The 15,250-nt window shown below is 32.6% G+C and overlaps 1 protein-coding gene and 1 pseudogene across 1 annotated transcript; both read right to left on the reverse strand.

The window, feature by feature from the left end:
• Window positions 1-3,308: 3,308 nt before the first annotated feature.
• LOC109339041 (glycerophosphodiester phosphodiesterase GDPD1, chloroplastic-like) lies at window positions 3,309-6,115 on the reverse strand. Its single transcript, XM_019576405.1, has 7 exons — window positions 6,014-6,115; window positions 5,724-5,890; window positions 5,340-5,399; window positions 4,813-5,094; window positions 4,334-4,429; window positions 4,036-4,246; window positions 3,309-3,599 (listed from the first exon to the last, which is right to left on the reverse strand). Exons 1-7 carry the CDS (start codon window positions 6,087-6,089, stop codon window positions 3,379-3,381), a joined length of 1,113 nt encoding a protein of 370 aa, XP_019431950.1. The 5' UTR covers window positions 6,090-6,115; the 3' UTR covers window positions 3,309-3,378.
• Window positions 6,116-12,196: 6,081 nt separating this feature from the next.
• LOC109339042 lies at window positions 12,197-14,908 on the reverse strand (annotated as a pseudogene).
• Between the last annotated feature and the right edge of the window lie 342 nt (window positions 14,909-15,250).

The following is a 15,250-nucleotide window of genomic DNA, read 5'->3' on the forward strand; positions in this document are numbered from 1 at the left end:
CCTGATTAAATCTATTATCATTTTCAGATCACATTTGGCACCAATCATATATTGGGCATTATGGAAGTTGAGGATATGTGTTGAAGTGAAGATTGTATTTTTATTTTAGGAGTTGTTTTTATTGTAATTTAGCTTTGAGCCCATTGTTTAGGCCCAATTCGGTTTTATGTGTGTTGGAGGGGCTAAATTCAGATTCCCCATTCAAAACACACACACTTTTACTTTGCCTCACTTTGAAACAAAAACAAATTTTCGTTTTCCCTCTTTTTGCTCTGCTATAGTTTCACTCATTCTTCATTTGTCATTTTGGCTTTGTTCTTCCATTGCCATGGAAGGCTAAATTTTTGGACTAAGTTCCTTTGGTAATGTATCACAACTCTTGAGGTTTTGTTATTAATGCATTTTCGGTTTCTTTATTGTTGACTTCTTCTATCTTATTTCTAAATATGGTTTGCTTAATTCCATTGCTTGGAAACCGGTTGGTTGAGTTTATCTTCACTTAGCCGATTTACTCTCTCTAGTGCATGAATGCTTAGTTCGTGTGAATTTGTTAATAAATTCATGCTCATACTGATTTGGCATAGTTTGAGATTTAGGTTTTGGAACTTTGAATTGATTATCGCTTAGTTAATTGATTCTCAACAAATTCGGAAGTTAATGGTTGGAATCTGAAAATAATCTTTCGAAACCGAGGATTGAGTTGTGAACAAACGAACCAAAGGGATTTAGCCATTTTATTACATTGGTTTTGAAATTTTTGCATGAAACTTTATTTCCACACTTCTTTCATCACTTCTTTTAGCACTAACTAGCCATTTCCTAGCTTTTTCATTAAAAACTAGCAAAACATGCAAAAATCTAAGTATGATTGCTTCTGTTGTTAATTACTCAAAATATTTTCATCTTATAATGTTGTGTTTTTGTAAATCGACAAAGTCAAAAGAAGGCTATTATTAGTTTAGTTACATGTTTCAAGTTGTAGCTCAACACACATCAAAAGACCAAAATCTTGAGTAGAAAAATCTACTAAGTGGACTTATTGGAAACTCATCATAAGCTATTTCTCTATAAAAGGCATAACCTTGCCAAAATCCAAGTCCTCTCAGGATTCCAAGCTGATCTTTTTTAGCACTAACTAGCCTTTCACTAGCTTTTTAAACAAAAACTAGCTAAACTTGCAAAACTCTAAGTATGAGTGCTTATTGTTGTTAACCATTCAAAAAAATTTCATCTTATAATGTTGTGTTTTTGTAAATCGACAAAGTTAAAAGAAGGCTATTATTAGTTTAGTTACATGTTTTAAGTTGTAGCTCAGCACACATCAAAACACCAAAATCTTGAGTAGAAAAATGTACTAGATTGACTTGTTGGAAACTCATCATAACCTACTTCTCTACAAAAGCCATAACCTTGCCAAACTCGAAGTCCTCTCAAGATTCTAAGTTGATCTTTTTTTAGCACTAACTAGCCTTTGACTAACTATTTTACCAAAAACTAGCAAAACTTGCAAAACTCTAAGTATGATTGATTCTTGTTGTTAATTATTCAAAACATTTTCATCTTAAAATGTTGTGTTTTTGTAAATCGATAAAGTCAAAAGAAGGTTATTATTAGTTTAGTTACATGTTTTAAGTTGTAGCTTAGCACACATTAAATGACCAAAATCTTGAGTAGAAAAATCTACTAAGTGGACTTGTTGGAAACTCATCATAAACTACATCTCTACAAAATCCATAACCTTGCCAAACTCCAAGTCCTATCAGGATTCTAAGCTAATATTTTTTAGCACTAACTAGCCTTTTATTAGCTTTTTCAGCAAAAACTAGCAAAACTTGCAAAACTCTAAGTATGAGTGTTTCTTGTTGTTAATTACTCAACATTTTCGTCTTATAATGTTGTGATTTTGTAAATCGACAAATTCAAAAGAAGGCTATTTTTAGTTTAGTTACATGTTTTAAGTTGTAGCTCAACACACATCAAATGACCAAAATCTTGAGTAGAAAAATCTACTAAGTGGACTTATTGGAAACTCAACATAAGCTACTTCTCTATAAAATCCATAACCTTGCCAAAATCCAAGTCCTCTCAAGAATTTAAGCTGATCTTTTTTAGCACTAACTAGCTTTTTCAGCAAAAAGTAGCAGAACTTGCAAAACTCTAAGCGTGAGTGCTTCTTGTTGTCAATTACTCAAAACATTTTCATGTTATAATGTTGTGCTTTTGTAAATCGACAAAGTCAAAAGAAGGCTATTATTAGTTTAGTTACGTTTTATAAGTTGTAACTCAACACACATCAAAATACCAAAATCTTGAGTAGAAAAATCTACTAAGTGGACCTATTGGAAACTCATCATAAGCTACGTCTCTATAAAATCCATAACCTTGCCAAACTCCAAGTCCTATCAGGATTTTAAGCTGATCTTCATTATCACTAACTAGCCTTTCACTAGCTTTTTCAGCAAAAACTACTAAAACTTGCAAAACTCTAAGTATGAGTGCTTCTTGTTGTTAATTACTCAAAATATTTTCATCTTATAATGTTGTATTTTTGTAAATCGACAAAGTCAAAAGAAGTCTATTATTAGTTTAGTTACATGTTTTAAGTTGTAGCTCAACACACATCAAAAGACCAAAATCTTGAGAAGAAATATCTACTAAGTGGACTTGTTGGAAACTCAACATAAGCTACTTCTCTACAAAAGGCATAACGTTGCCAAACTCCAAGTCTTTTCAGGATTCTAAGCTGATCTTTTTTAGCACTAACTAGCCTTTCACTAGCTTTTTCAGCTAAAACTTTAAAAAATTGCAAAACTCTAAGTATGAGTGCTTCTTGTTGTTAATTACTCAAAATATTTTTATCTTAGAATGGTGTGTTTTTGTAAATCGACAAAGTCAAAAGAATATTTTGCAGATCTACTTGTGAAACTCCATATGTCATTTGTTCTGATTGATTGAAAAAATATTTTGAAATTAAAAAATTAATAATAATTGTTTCTCTGACCAATTACAGCAAGTCACACATGGAGTGACACACTTTCTGGGACAGAAGATGTGTTTCAAAAAAACTGATAGGAACAATGATAACCCGATGCAAGAAGTTATTCTAGACAGAATATTAGTTGATAGTTACATGACACATTATGCTTGATAACTGAATGAAATTGTCAAAGGGCCATCTAAATATTGCTTACATACATAATCGCTTTCTTTCTCTCATCCCCTCAAGTTATAAGAAGAAATATATATGTACAGGGATTAAGGTTTCATGCTACCATGTATTTCACAAGAAATGGATAACAAAGCCCACGAAATAAGAATTCTAAAGCCTATCAGTGTGAAGGACAAATCAACTAAAAGCAATATAGAATGGTTTTACTTTCAAATCTGTATCAACTGTGGAATGAGCCTCAAAAGAAAAGATAGCTCCAAATGAGAAAATTTAGGCTTAGAATGCAATTGCAACTTTCCCACCCCTTTAGTCAAACCCTCTTCATCAACAACCATTGCTGATTTTATCAAATTTGCAACTGCCTCTGTTATTTCTTGGACCAAATCCACTATTACCCCATCAATTCCCATTAGATGTTGCATGTAAACTGCTTCTAAAACAATGCAGTATTGTCAAACAAAACAAAACATTAGTTACTAAACTACATTCAACAACAAATTCTAAGAGGGAATGAACAAATAGATCAAAACACATGCATAACATCAGTGATTTAAATTGCAGACAACATCACCTTATGTGGCTGCAATATTACGGTTGCAATGATGCCACAACCGCATCACACCACAATTACGGCGTGACACTGAATCACAATAATGTGACCGCATCGGGCTGTAACACAATCACATCAGACCGCATTTGAGCCGTATCAGACACAATCGACCAGAATCGGGACACATCAAATTCTAAAATATCTTTTTAATCACAAAATAACTCACAACGGAAAGGCCACAATGATCACAATAGCAATAACTACAACTGTTACCACAATCACAACCGCAACTTCTATTTAAAACATTGCATATGACAAGACAAGACATACTTTAATGATCCATATGTAAGGAGAGAAATCTCAGACTCCTTGATCTTAGTTACTACTCCAGGATTTCTAAATACGCCTTTAATCTCGGAGACAATTCCTTGCAACCCATTCTCCAAACAAACCTTCAAAGCCTCCTCCAAAGAGTTCCTTCTTTCATCTTCAAAGATTTCACATCCTCCATTTGTCAAGAAGAATACCTAATAAAACACAAACCAACATATTAGAACAAATAAAAGCGATGTCTCCTTCAAAATTTCAAGCAATAAGGGTTATATTCAACTTACAGGATAGGTGCTTTGTAGTTTCTTGACTAGTGATGCAGCATCTGGCTGGAAAGTTGAGAAGATAATTGTTCTGTCCTTGGCATGATCAAACACAACCTGTTCCACAATGTTAATGAATGTAAGATATTTAAATTTTGTTACAAAGTAATATCCATATTCTAGTAGTGTTGTTTGAAGACTCAAGAGTTGAGACTAAAGGGTGGCATCATCTTTTTCAAGAAAAGGAATAAGGGTCTTACAAAAAAGATTGATACTTCCTTTTTGGTGTACAAATAAAATTACAGTATTCATATTCGGGTTTTGCTAACCATTGTTATTGTTTGAGTAACTACTGACATTATAAAGTCAATCTTGGAAAGTGTTTAGTACATCGATAAAATATTTATGTTTTTTCATGACTTCACATTTTTGTTGCTTAGCTATTGCCTTAAGGATAATGCTTAGTGAAATGTTGTATTAGTCTAATGTTAAAATTTTACCTTTAAGATTGCTTTAAGAACATGGGCAAGATAATCTTGGTCATACACAATGTGGTCATCAAATTTCAACTCTATGTTAAATCCTAAAGAGGATTCCACATTTAGAAAAGCTTCTTCAAGTGTACAAAGTGGGTCATCTTGTTCAACTTCCCATTGGACTATTTTCCTATCCTTGGTTTTTCTGAGAAGAACTTTTCCATCCTTTCCAACCTCTCTTTGAGGACCATAGGAAAGGAACTCAGACAAACTCAGCTCTGTGATTCTCTTCTCAAATACAACACCCTATAGAAGAAAGTTCCAATGCACATTCATAATCAATAACAAAGGATATAGTCAATATCCACTTTGGCCCATTTTCCAGTGTAACAATTTGATCCTTAAAAAGTAAAAATATAAATTACGATCGGGAATGTATGTCATAATAGTCTACATCAAAGATAGAAGATTATTTTGACTCACATTTGATCTCTTTCAGAAATACTCTATAAAGGATAACACAAGATGGTAAAGGGTTGGTGTGAACTTACATTTTGTTGGGAGAGGATGAAGTCATCATGGAAAATGACTGGGCAATCATCATTTGTTACCTACAAAAAAAAACATGCTTTTAACATTCTTTGTCCTTTCTTTTTCCACATTCATTTTTCACACTTCCAATTTTTAAAGTAGAAAAAATGTCGCAATTTAGCAACGACTTTCTTATCTTAATTTTAGTATATTCTTTCGGACAGTATTATTTTGTTACAAGCACATTTTTATTTCTTTTCTTTTTTTGTCTCATCTATCTCATTAAGTCTTGTTCCCAAAACCTTTGGGATGAGGATTTAGCATGGCTTTAAACTATTAGAACAATGACTAGTTTGTTTATTTTGAAACCAATGAAGTAAGAAAAGAAATATAAGAGTCCTTACCTGAACATCAAATTCAATGAAATCAATAGGAAAATTAGCTGCATCATTAAATGACATAATTGAATTTTCTTTAATAGTTCTCATTCTTCGATCAATTGATTGCAAAGCATTCATGCCATGTCCCCTATGTCCAATCACTATAAACTTGGGTACCTTCAACTCTACCCCTGATCATATTAAAAAATCAATCATAAGAAACATTCATATAACCATGTACAGCAAAGAACATGAAAATAATAATTAATGCATTATGAAACTTCTAAATGAACAAAGTCGATATATATTGTTACCATTAGAAAAACAAGGACTCTTTGGGACAGTATCAAGCGCAGGGATATCTGAAACATGAACAGCTTTAAGAGCCATAGTGAAAAGAAGAGTGTTAGAGAAAGAAGTGAAATTGGGTATTAACAAGAAATTGTTGTTGTTGAGAAAAATGTAATGAGTGTGGATATTTATTATGAATTAAAGAGGAAGTTGTTTTAGCGTTGAATATTCGTGGTCTTGGTTATATGCTCTGGATATTCCCATTCCTAGCTATGTTTTGTCAACGTCCACCTCTTAGTCAATCATGACACTAATCAATCAACTATTCTTAATTCTTATTTATTCAGATTTAAATTTTTATACTGATTCATTTATTGATGTTTAATAGTATGTAGAATGGACTGTGCCTATAAATATTTACATGATCAATGTATTATATATGTTTTATTTTCTATTACTTTTATTTAAGAGTCAATGATAATATAATTATATATATCTTTTTCTAAAGAGAAAAGGTTCAACTTAATTTCTCTATCTTCCTTTTTGAAACAAAAAATATTTGTAAATCAATCAATCAAAATTATAAATGTAAGATTAAATGGTCTATTTGTCATGATCATTTTAACACCAGAAAAAAATATGTATTAACAATGTAAGAGTTGTATACATTATTAATCTATCATCTATCATTTATTTTTAGTTGACTCTTTAAAAATAATACAAATGAATAATAGATGAAGTAAGTGTGTATAAATTTTTATACTGATAATATATAGATATTACACTATTTTAATATTAGATGTATAGTAATATATTTTTGTGTATAATCCAGAAACGATCTTAAATATTTTCCATCAAAGTATCTCTGATGTTATATTCGAAAATTCATACCATTTCAAGTATGAAAATTTAAAGTCACTTTTTCATTGTGAAGATAAATTTTTCCATTCATACAACAGAAATAATAAAATTAATAATAAAACTATAGGCTACCAATTTGTGCAATGCTCTTATAATTTCCATCAACAAAAAACCATAAAATATTTTTATTTAAAGTTATTTGAACGAATATGTTCATAAATGATAAAATTGAAAAACAAAAACAGTAATTTAGTTTCTCTATATATATATATATATATATATATATATAAATAAAAGATTAAAGTATTTTATCATACTAGGATAAACCAATTGGTATCATGCACTAGATGGGCCTATAACGCAACTATACGTCCCATCTATAGGGCACAGGTCTACCAAAACCACATAACATGGGAAAAACAAACCTTCACTTATATGGGATAAACCCGACAGGTCATTTGGTCGACCAGACTAACAACATATACAAATAAATATTCATCATTCTTTTCCACTATAAATATGGGTTCTTCCCATTAAGGAAGTTTACTTCTACACTTAACTCTTTGAACTCTCTCACTTACTCTTTCATTATATTTCTTATTTACTATTATCTAATATTCTACATATCTTTGTCGTTTATTGACTTGATCGTCGGAAAAGCTTTTCAGGTACCTCCCTTGGTGGGATCTAACATCTCATATGCTATACTAGAAGATTCCAGCAGATTCCTACAATTCAGATTCAACTTCTCAAGACCGAAGAACATTAACATCGTCTATGACTTACCTACACCATAATGACCACTAACAAACAACAAGGCAATTCTCATTCACAGGGACATACTCAATAGACCATCAAAACTATCTTAGGAGGTTTCACGATGGGCAACACATCACAGTTCGCATAGAAGAGGCACCTTCATCAAATCATGCATGTAGCGTCTAGAAAGGTGGGATGAGTGTTGATCGACCAAACTATCATGCATTAGAGAAGGCAATATTAGATATTGTGGGTCATTAGGCCATTCCCGCTCAGGGTCGCAGATGGACTATCAATGAGAGACAATTTGAACAACATGTACAGACGAATGAAGCTCTTGGAAGGTTAGAATCATCAATAAAAGGTGAACTACCTCTGGAGTTTTGGGCAATTGATTTGAGGGAAGTTGCATTAGCCCTTGGACAAATAAGTGTAGAAGGTATATTGGAGGGGGTTTTATCAAATATATTTGGCAAAAAGTAAGCCTCACCTGCAGCTGTTCAAAATAGTCATTCAGCTTGGTAATGTGAGTTGGAGCAAGAAATTAGGTTTTTAGAATTTGGGCCTCTTGGATCTAAATTCTTGTCCAGCTTATTGAAATTATGGAAAGAAAATAATTTTTATTTACTGAACAATGTGCACAGAGTGTAAGTTACTCCCGTTTGAGTATTTAATATACTAAAGCTTGACTCTCTATCTACTTTCATCGTCGTTAGCTTATCATCAACGAAATACACTGCCTTGACCTCTCATCAGGAAAACTTTTGATAAAAATATCCCACATGGATCTATCAACCCCTTATTGCTTTCAATACTCTGTCAAGCCGTCAAACCATCAACTATTGTTGGTGCAACGGAAGCGGTCATTACACAGTGTTGGCGATGTTGTATCTTTGACGATGTTACCAAGAGCCTAGCTCTCCAAACTTATATTGCATCTTCCTGTACCGCCATCTAATGGAACATGCCGCCTAGCCATCTATTGGTAGGAGGTCTTTCGATATTATGGAACCTCTACACCAAAGTTCACCAATAATCATCCTCTTTAATACTTAATCAAACTGAACCTTAGAGGTTCCTAGGAATGCCCCAACCGCTACCACCATTGTCTACTCCGAAAATCATAGTTCAAGAGAATTATCATACTCCACCATAAGGACTATACCAACAACACATACCATACATCAATATAAACCAATGCTCATGTCACACCTTCGCATCCAAGCCAATGTCCATGTCACACTTTACATCTCTACTAGTATCTGCATTACATCTTGCATCCAAGCCAATTAAAGTGTTCAACCTTAAATCAAAGTCAACCGGCGCCTCTATGATTTTGTGGGTCTACTAAAAATTAATATCCTTCAATATGACATCTCACAGACTACTACGACCTCTAAGACTGAGATGGCGACTAAGAGGGGCATTAGTTGTCTTAAATCTATGATAGTTTTTTCTGCAAATTTCAGAGTTAGTAGCAGCATAAAAGTTATGCAGAGAAATATCAAGTAAATTTAAGGAGATAAGGGAGAAGAGAGTACTCATAGAGTTTTATACTGGTTCACGTTCTTGTCTATCGAAGGTTATATCCAGTACTTTTGCAGCACAAGAGATTTCTTCACTACATATTAAGAATAGCAATTACAAATTTTCATCCCGAGACTTCCTTGCACCTTACTCACTCTCTAATACCGATGTCACTCTTTGGGAAACAACCTTTCCAAGTCACTCTATCCCCTTTCTTATCACACTCTTGTGATAGAAAGTATTTCAGCAAATTGAATGAAGAAGATTTAACAATGGCAATGATTGCCTTTACAAGGTTTGAACACTATGATATCTTGCAATCCAGTAACTCTTTATACACTTAGTTATAATGCCCAAAAGGTTTGAAAATCTTTGAAACCACACTTAAAGAAACTCAAGAAAATTTAATCTGAAAGTTAAGAACAAGTTGTAGAAAAATTGTTTTAGAAAAATTTAGATTGTGTATGTGATTTGTGTATTTGAATTATGAGTTTCAATACCTTTAAATAGGCTTTTCAATCAGCCATAACACCTCTATGAAAAGGTAGGAGTTGATTGGAATGAAACCATTGCGTTTGGGGTGAAAGCTGTTCAGTTTGAATCTGAAGATCTGGTGTAACAATTCTTAGTAATCGATTACAGCATCGACGTAATTGATTACCAAAACATTTTGTCCAACTGAGTAATCGTTTACCATACTATGTAATCGGTTACTCTCATATACTGTAACCGTGTAATCGATTACTCAAAGGGAGTAATCGATTACCCTGTTCAGTTTTTGTGGGGTATCTCGTTTCTCACTCATGTAACCTGTTACTTAGTTCTGGTAACCTGTTACTTAGTCATAATAACTTGTTACTTAGATCCAGTAACCTGTTACACAATATTTTGAAAATTGTTTTCATTTATACTTTTAGTTTTCAATTTTCTTTTAAAATAGTTTTGAGCATTACTACTAATTATATATTATAGAGTATAAGGATAGAAGTACCTATAGACTTAGACTCTCAAATCCTTAATAGAATATAATAGCAGTACTTTGAGCATTACTACTAATTATATATTATAGAGTATAATGATAGAAGTACTTTGTATGCATGGTTATTAAGACTGGACTAGATGGTCCGACTATCGACGAGTTGCATGTGCGGCCACAAACTACATTGTATATTGGAATCCTCTGACACAGTTTATGGTCATCTTTAATCCGATCTAACTCGGTTAGATTGGGAAAATCCGGTTGGTTAGACCGTTCGATCCAAATATTAAAAAAATCTAATTAGAAACCTCAACACAAAATGGTAAAAGCCTTAGAGAGGGTCAAGAAGAAACCCAAGAAAGAAGAAAAAGGGAAAAAGAAGAAAACCTAGTTGTTGCGGTCCTTCGTCGTTCACGACACAATTGCCACTCATAACCCTTCACAACCCTTCATTGTTCCCGACTATCGTCGTCGTTGTTCATTGTTTATGCTTTGTGGTTGCTAACAGACCAATAGGAGTAAAAATACTACCTTTGGTGTCACAAACAAGTATGGAAATAAGTTTTTATCCTCTCCATAGGGAATTGGCAAAATTATAGCCTTTCAAATATTATTTATTTTTTTAAGCATAAATATATGAATTGGGTTGTTTGTTTTTTATCGATTTAATTATAATGATAAATTTAGTCGGGGTTGAACTTCACGCTCACATTGAGTATACACTTGATTCTTTGTTTTATACCATTTAGAACAATTAATTCATATAAACACCTCAATATTACTATCTGCTAATGACTTAGTCAATTAGGAACTTATGCAGGAAAGCCCTATGTGTAACAACTTTGATACATAAGAATAAGAAATATGACTTGCAAAATCATGCCCCTATGTCTAGTGATTTATATATGCAAGTTGGGTAAAATACAACACCTCAAATGTGCTAGTCGCCTATGTCTTGATCTATACTAGCACTTTACCAAGAATAATTCTATGACTTGTAACTACAATGATAAAATTCAGTTTTACGAACCTTCAAGCATATCTCTATGTCTAGTAACATATGGAGAGTTATAAAATCACAATATTAGTTATGCTAAGTCCTCTCAAGATTCTAAGCTGATATTTTTTTAGCACTAACTAGCCTTTGACTAGATTTTTTACCAAAAAATAGCAAAACTTGCAAAACTCTAAGTATGAGTGCTTCTTGTTGTTAATTACTCAAAATATTTTCATCTTATAATGTTGTATTTTTGTAAATCGACAAAGTCAAAAGAAGTCTATTATTAGTTTAGTTACATGTTTTAAGTTGTAGCTCAACACACATCAAAAGACCAAAATCTTGAGAAGAAATATCTACTAAGTGGACTTGTTGGAAACTCAACATAAGCTACTTCTCTACAAAAGGCATAACGTTGCCAAACTCCAAGTCTTTTCAGGATTCTAAGCTGATCTTTTTTAGCACTAACTAGCCTTTCACTAGCTTTTTCAGCTAAAACTTTAAAAAATTGCAAAACTCTAAGTATGAGTGCTTCTTGTTGTTAATTACTCAAAATATTTTTATCTTAGAATGGTGTGTTTTTGTAAATCGACAAAGTCAAAAGAATATTTTGCAGATCTACTTGTGAAACTCCATATGTCATTTGTTCTGATTGATTGAAAAAATATTTTGAAATTAAAAAATTAATAATAATTGTTTCTCTGACCAATTACAGCAAGTCACACATGGAGTGACACACTTTCTGGGACAGAAGATGTGTTTCAAAAAAACTGATAGGAACAATGATAACCCGATGCAAGAAGTTATTCTAGACAGAATATTAGTTGATAGTTACATGACACATTATGCTTGATAACTGAATGAAATTGTCAAAGGGCCATCTAAATATTGCTTACATACATAATCGCTTTCTTTCTCTCATCCCCTCAAGTTATAAGAAGAAATATATATGTACAGGGATTAAGGTTTCATGCTACCATGTATTTCACAAGAAATGGATAACAAAGCCCACGAAATAAGAATTCTAAAGCCTATCAGTGTGAAGGACAAATCAACTAAAAGCAATATAGAATGGTTTTACTTTCAAATCTGTATCAACTGTGGAATGAGCCTCAAAAGAAAAGATAGCTCCAAATGAGAAAATTTAGGCTTAGAATGCAATTGCAACTTTCCCACCCCTTTAGTCAAACCCTCTTCATCAACAACCATTGCTGATTTTATCAAATTTGCAACTGCCTCTGTTATTTCTTGGACCAAATCCACTATTACCCCATCAATTCCCATTAGATGTTGCATGTAAACTGCTTCTAAAACAATGCAGTATTGTCAAACAAAACAAAACATTAGTTACTAAACTACATTCAACAACAAATTCTAAGAGGGAATGAACAAATAGATCAAAACACATGCATAACATCAGTGATTTAAATTGCAGACAACATCACCTTATGTGGCTGCAATATTACGGTTGCAATGATGCCACAACCGCATCACACCACAATTACGGCGTGACACTGAATCACAATAATGTGACCGCATCGGGCTGTAACACAATCACATCAGACCGCATTTGAGCCGTATCAGACACAATCGACCAGAATCGGGACACATCAAATTCTAAAATATCTTTTTAATCACAAAATAACTCACAACGGAAAGGCCACAATGATCACAATAGCAATAACTACAACTGTTACCACAATCACAACCGCAACTTCTATTTAAAACATTGCATATGACAAGACAAGACATACTTTAATGATCCATATGTAAGGAGAGAAATCTCAGACTCCTTGATCTTAGTTACTACTCCAGGATTTCTAAATACGCCTTTAATCTCGGAGACAATTCCTTGCAACCCATTCTCCAAACAAACCTTCAAAGCCTCCTCCAAAGAGTTCCTTCTTTCATCTTCAAAGATTTCACATCCTCCATTTGTCAAGAAGAATACCTAATAAAACACAAACCAACATATTAGAACAAATAAAAGCGATGTCTCCTTCAAAATTTCAAGCAATAAGGGTTATATTCAACTTACAGGATAGGTGCTTTGTAGTTTCTTGACTAGTGATGCAGCATCTGGCTGGAAAGTTGAGAAGATAATTGTTCTGTCCTTGGCATGATCAAACACAACCTGTTCCACAATGTTAATGAATGTAAGATATTTAAATTTTGTTACAAAGTAATATCCATATTCTAGTAGTGTTGTTTGAAGACTCAAGAGTTGAGACTAAAGGGTGGCATCATCTTTTTTAAGAAAAGGAATAAGGGTCTTACAAAAAAGATTGATACTTCCTTTTCGGTGTACAAATAAAATTACACTATTTATATTCGGGTTTTGCTAACCATTGTTATTGTTTGAGTATCTACTGACATTGTAAAGTCAATCTTGGAAAGTGTTTAGTACATCGATAAAATATTTAAGTTTTTTCACGACTTCACATTTTTGTTGCTTAGCTATTGCCTTAAGGATAATGGTTAGTGAAATGTTGTATTAGTCTAATGTTAAAATTTTACCTTTAAGATTGCTTTAAGAACATGGGCAAGATAATCTTGGTCATACACAATGTGGTCATCAAATTTCAACTCTATGTTAAATCCTAAAGAGGATTCCACATTGAGAAAAGCTTCTTCAAGTGTACAAAGTGGGTCATCTTGTTCAACTTCCCATTGGACTATTTTCCTATCCTTGGTTTTTCTGAGAAGAACTTTTCCATCCTTTCCAACCTCTCTTTGAGGACCATAGGAAAGGAACTCAGACAAACTCAGCTCTGTGATTCTCTTCTCAAATACAACACCCTATAGAAGAAAGTTCCAATGCACATTCATAATCAATAACAAAGGATATAGTCAATATCCACTTTGGCCCATTTTCCAGTGTAACAATTTGATCCTTAAAAAGTAAAAATATAAATTATGATCGGGAATTTATGTCATAATAGTCTCCATCAAAGATAGAAGATTATTTTGACTCACATTTGATCTCTTTCAGAAATACTCTATAAAGGATAACACAAGATGGTAAAGGGTTGGTGTGAACTTACATTTTGTTGGGAGAGGATGAAGTCATCATGGAAAATGACTGGGCAATCATCATTTGTTACCTACAAAAAAAAACATGCTTTTAACATTCTTTGTCCTTTCTTTTTCCACATTCATTTTTCACACTTCCAATTTTTATAGTAGAAAAAAAGTCCCAATTTAGTAACGACTTTCTTATCTTAATTTCAGTATATTCTTTCGGACAGTATTATTTTGTTACAAGCACATTTTTATTTCTTTTCTTTTTTTGTCTCATCTATCTCATTAAGTCTTGTTCCCAAAACCTTTGGGATGAGGATTTAGCATGGCTTTAAACTATTAGAACAATGACTAGTTTGTTTATTTTGAAACCAATGAAGTAAGAAAAGAAATATAAGAGTCCTTACCTAAACATCAAATTCAATGAAATCAATAGGAAAATTAGCTGCAGCATTAAATGACATAATTGAATTTTCTTTAATAGCTCTCATTCTTCGATCAATTGATTGCAAAGCATTCATGCCATGTCCCCTATGTCCAATCACTATAAACTTGGGGTACCTTCAACTGTACCCCTGATCATATTAAAAAATCAATCATAAGAAACATTCATATAACCATGTACAGCAATGAACATGAAAATAATAATTAATGCATTATGAAACTTCTAAATGAACAAAGTCGATATATATTGTTACCATTAGAAAAACAAGGACTCTTTGGGACAGTATCAAGCGCAGGGATATCTGAAACATGAACAGCTTTAAGAGCCATAGTGAAAAGAAGAGTGTTAGAGAAAGAAGTGAAATTGGGTATTAACAAGAAATTGTTGTTGTTGAGAAAAACGTAATGAGTGTGGATATTTATTATGAAAAAAAGAGGAAGGTGTTTTAGCGTTGAATATTCGTGGTCTTGGTTATATGCTCTGGATATTCCCATTGCTAGCTATGTTTTGTCAATGTCCATCTCTTAGTCAATCATGACACTAATCAATCAACTATTCTTAATTCTTATTTATTCAGAATTAAATTTTTATACTTATTCATTTACTGATGTTTAATAGTATGTAGAATGGACTGTGCCTATAAATATTTACATGATCAATGTATTATATAT

The sequence above is a fragment of the Lupinus angustifolius genome, unplaced genomic scaffold (genome assembly GCF_001865875.1).
Source record: "Lupinus angustifolius cultivar Tanjil unplaced genomic scaffold, LupAngTanjil_v1.0 Scaffold_51_131, whole genome shotgun sequence".
NCBI classification, from domain to species: Eukaryota; Viridiplantae; Streptophyta; class Magnoliopsida; order Fabales; family Fabaceae; genus Lupinus; species Lupinus angustifolius.

Bases quoted from the DNA above. Each gene is read 5' to 3' on its own strand.
- LOC109339041 (XM_019576405.1), bottom strand. From the start codon at position 6,089: ATGGCTCTTAAAGCTGTTCATGTTTCAGATATCCCTGCGCTTGATACT. The intron at 5,400-5,723 runs GTAAGGACTCTT...TTTTTTTTGTAG, and splicing joins TCATTGAATTTGATGTTCAG to GTAACAAATGATGATTGCCC. The intron at 5,095-5,339 runs GTAAGTTCACAC...TTTCTTCTATAG, and splicing joins TCATCCTCTCCCAACAAAAT to GGTGTTGTATTTGAGAAGAG.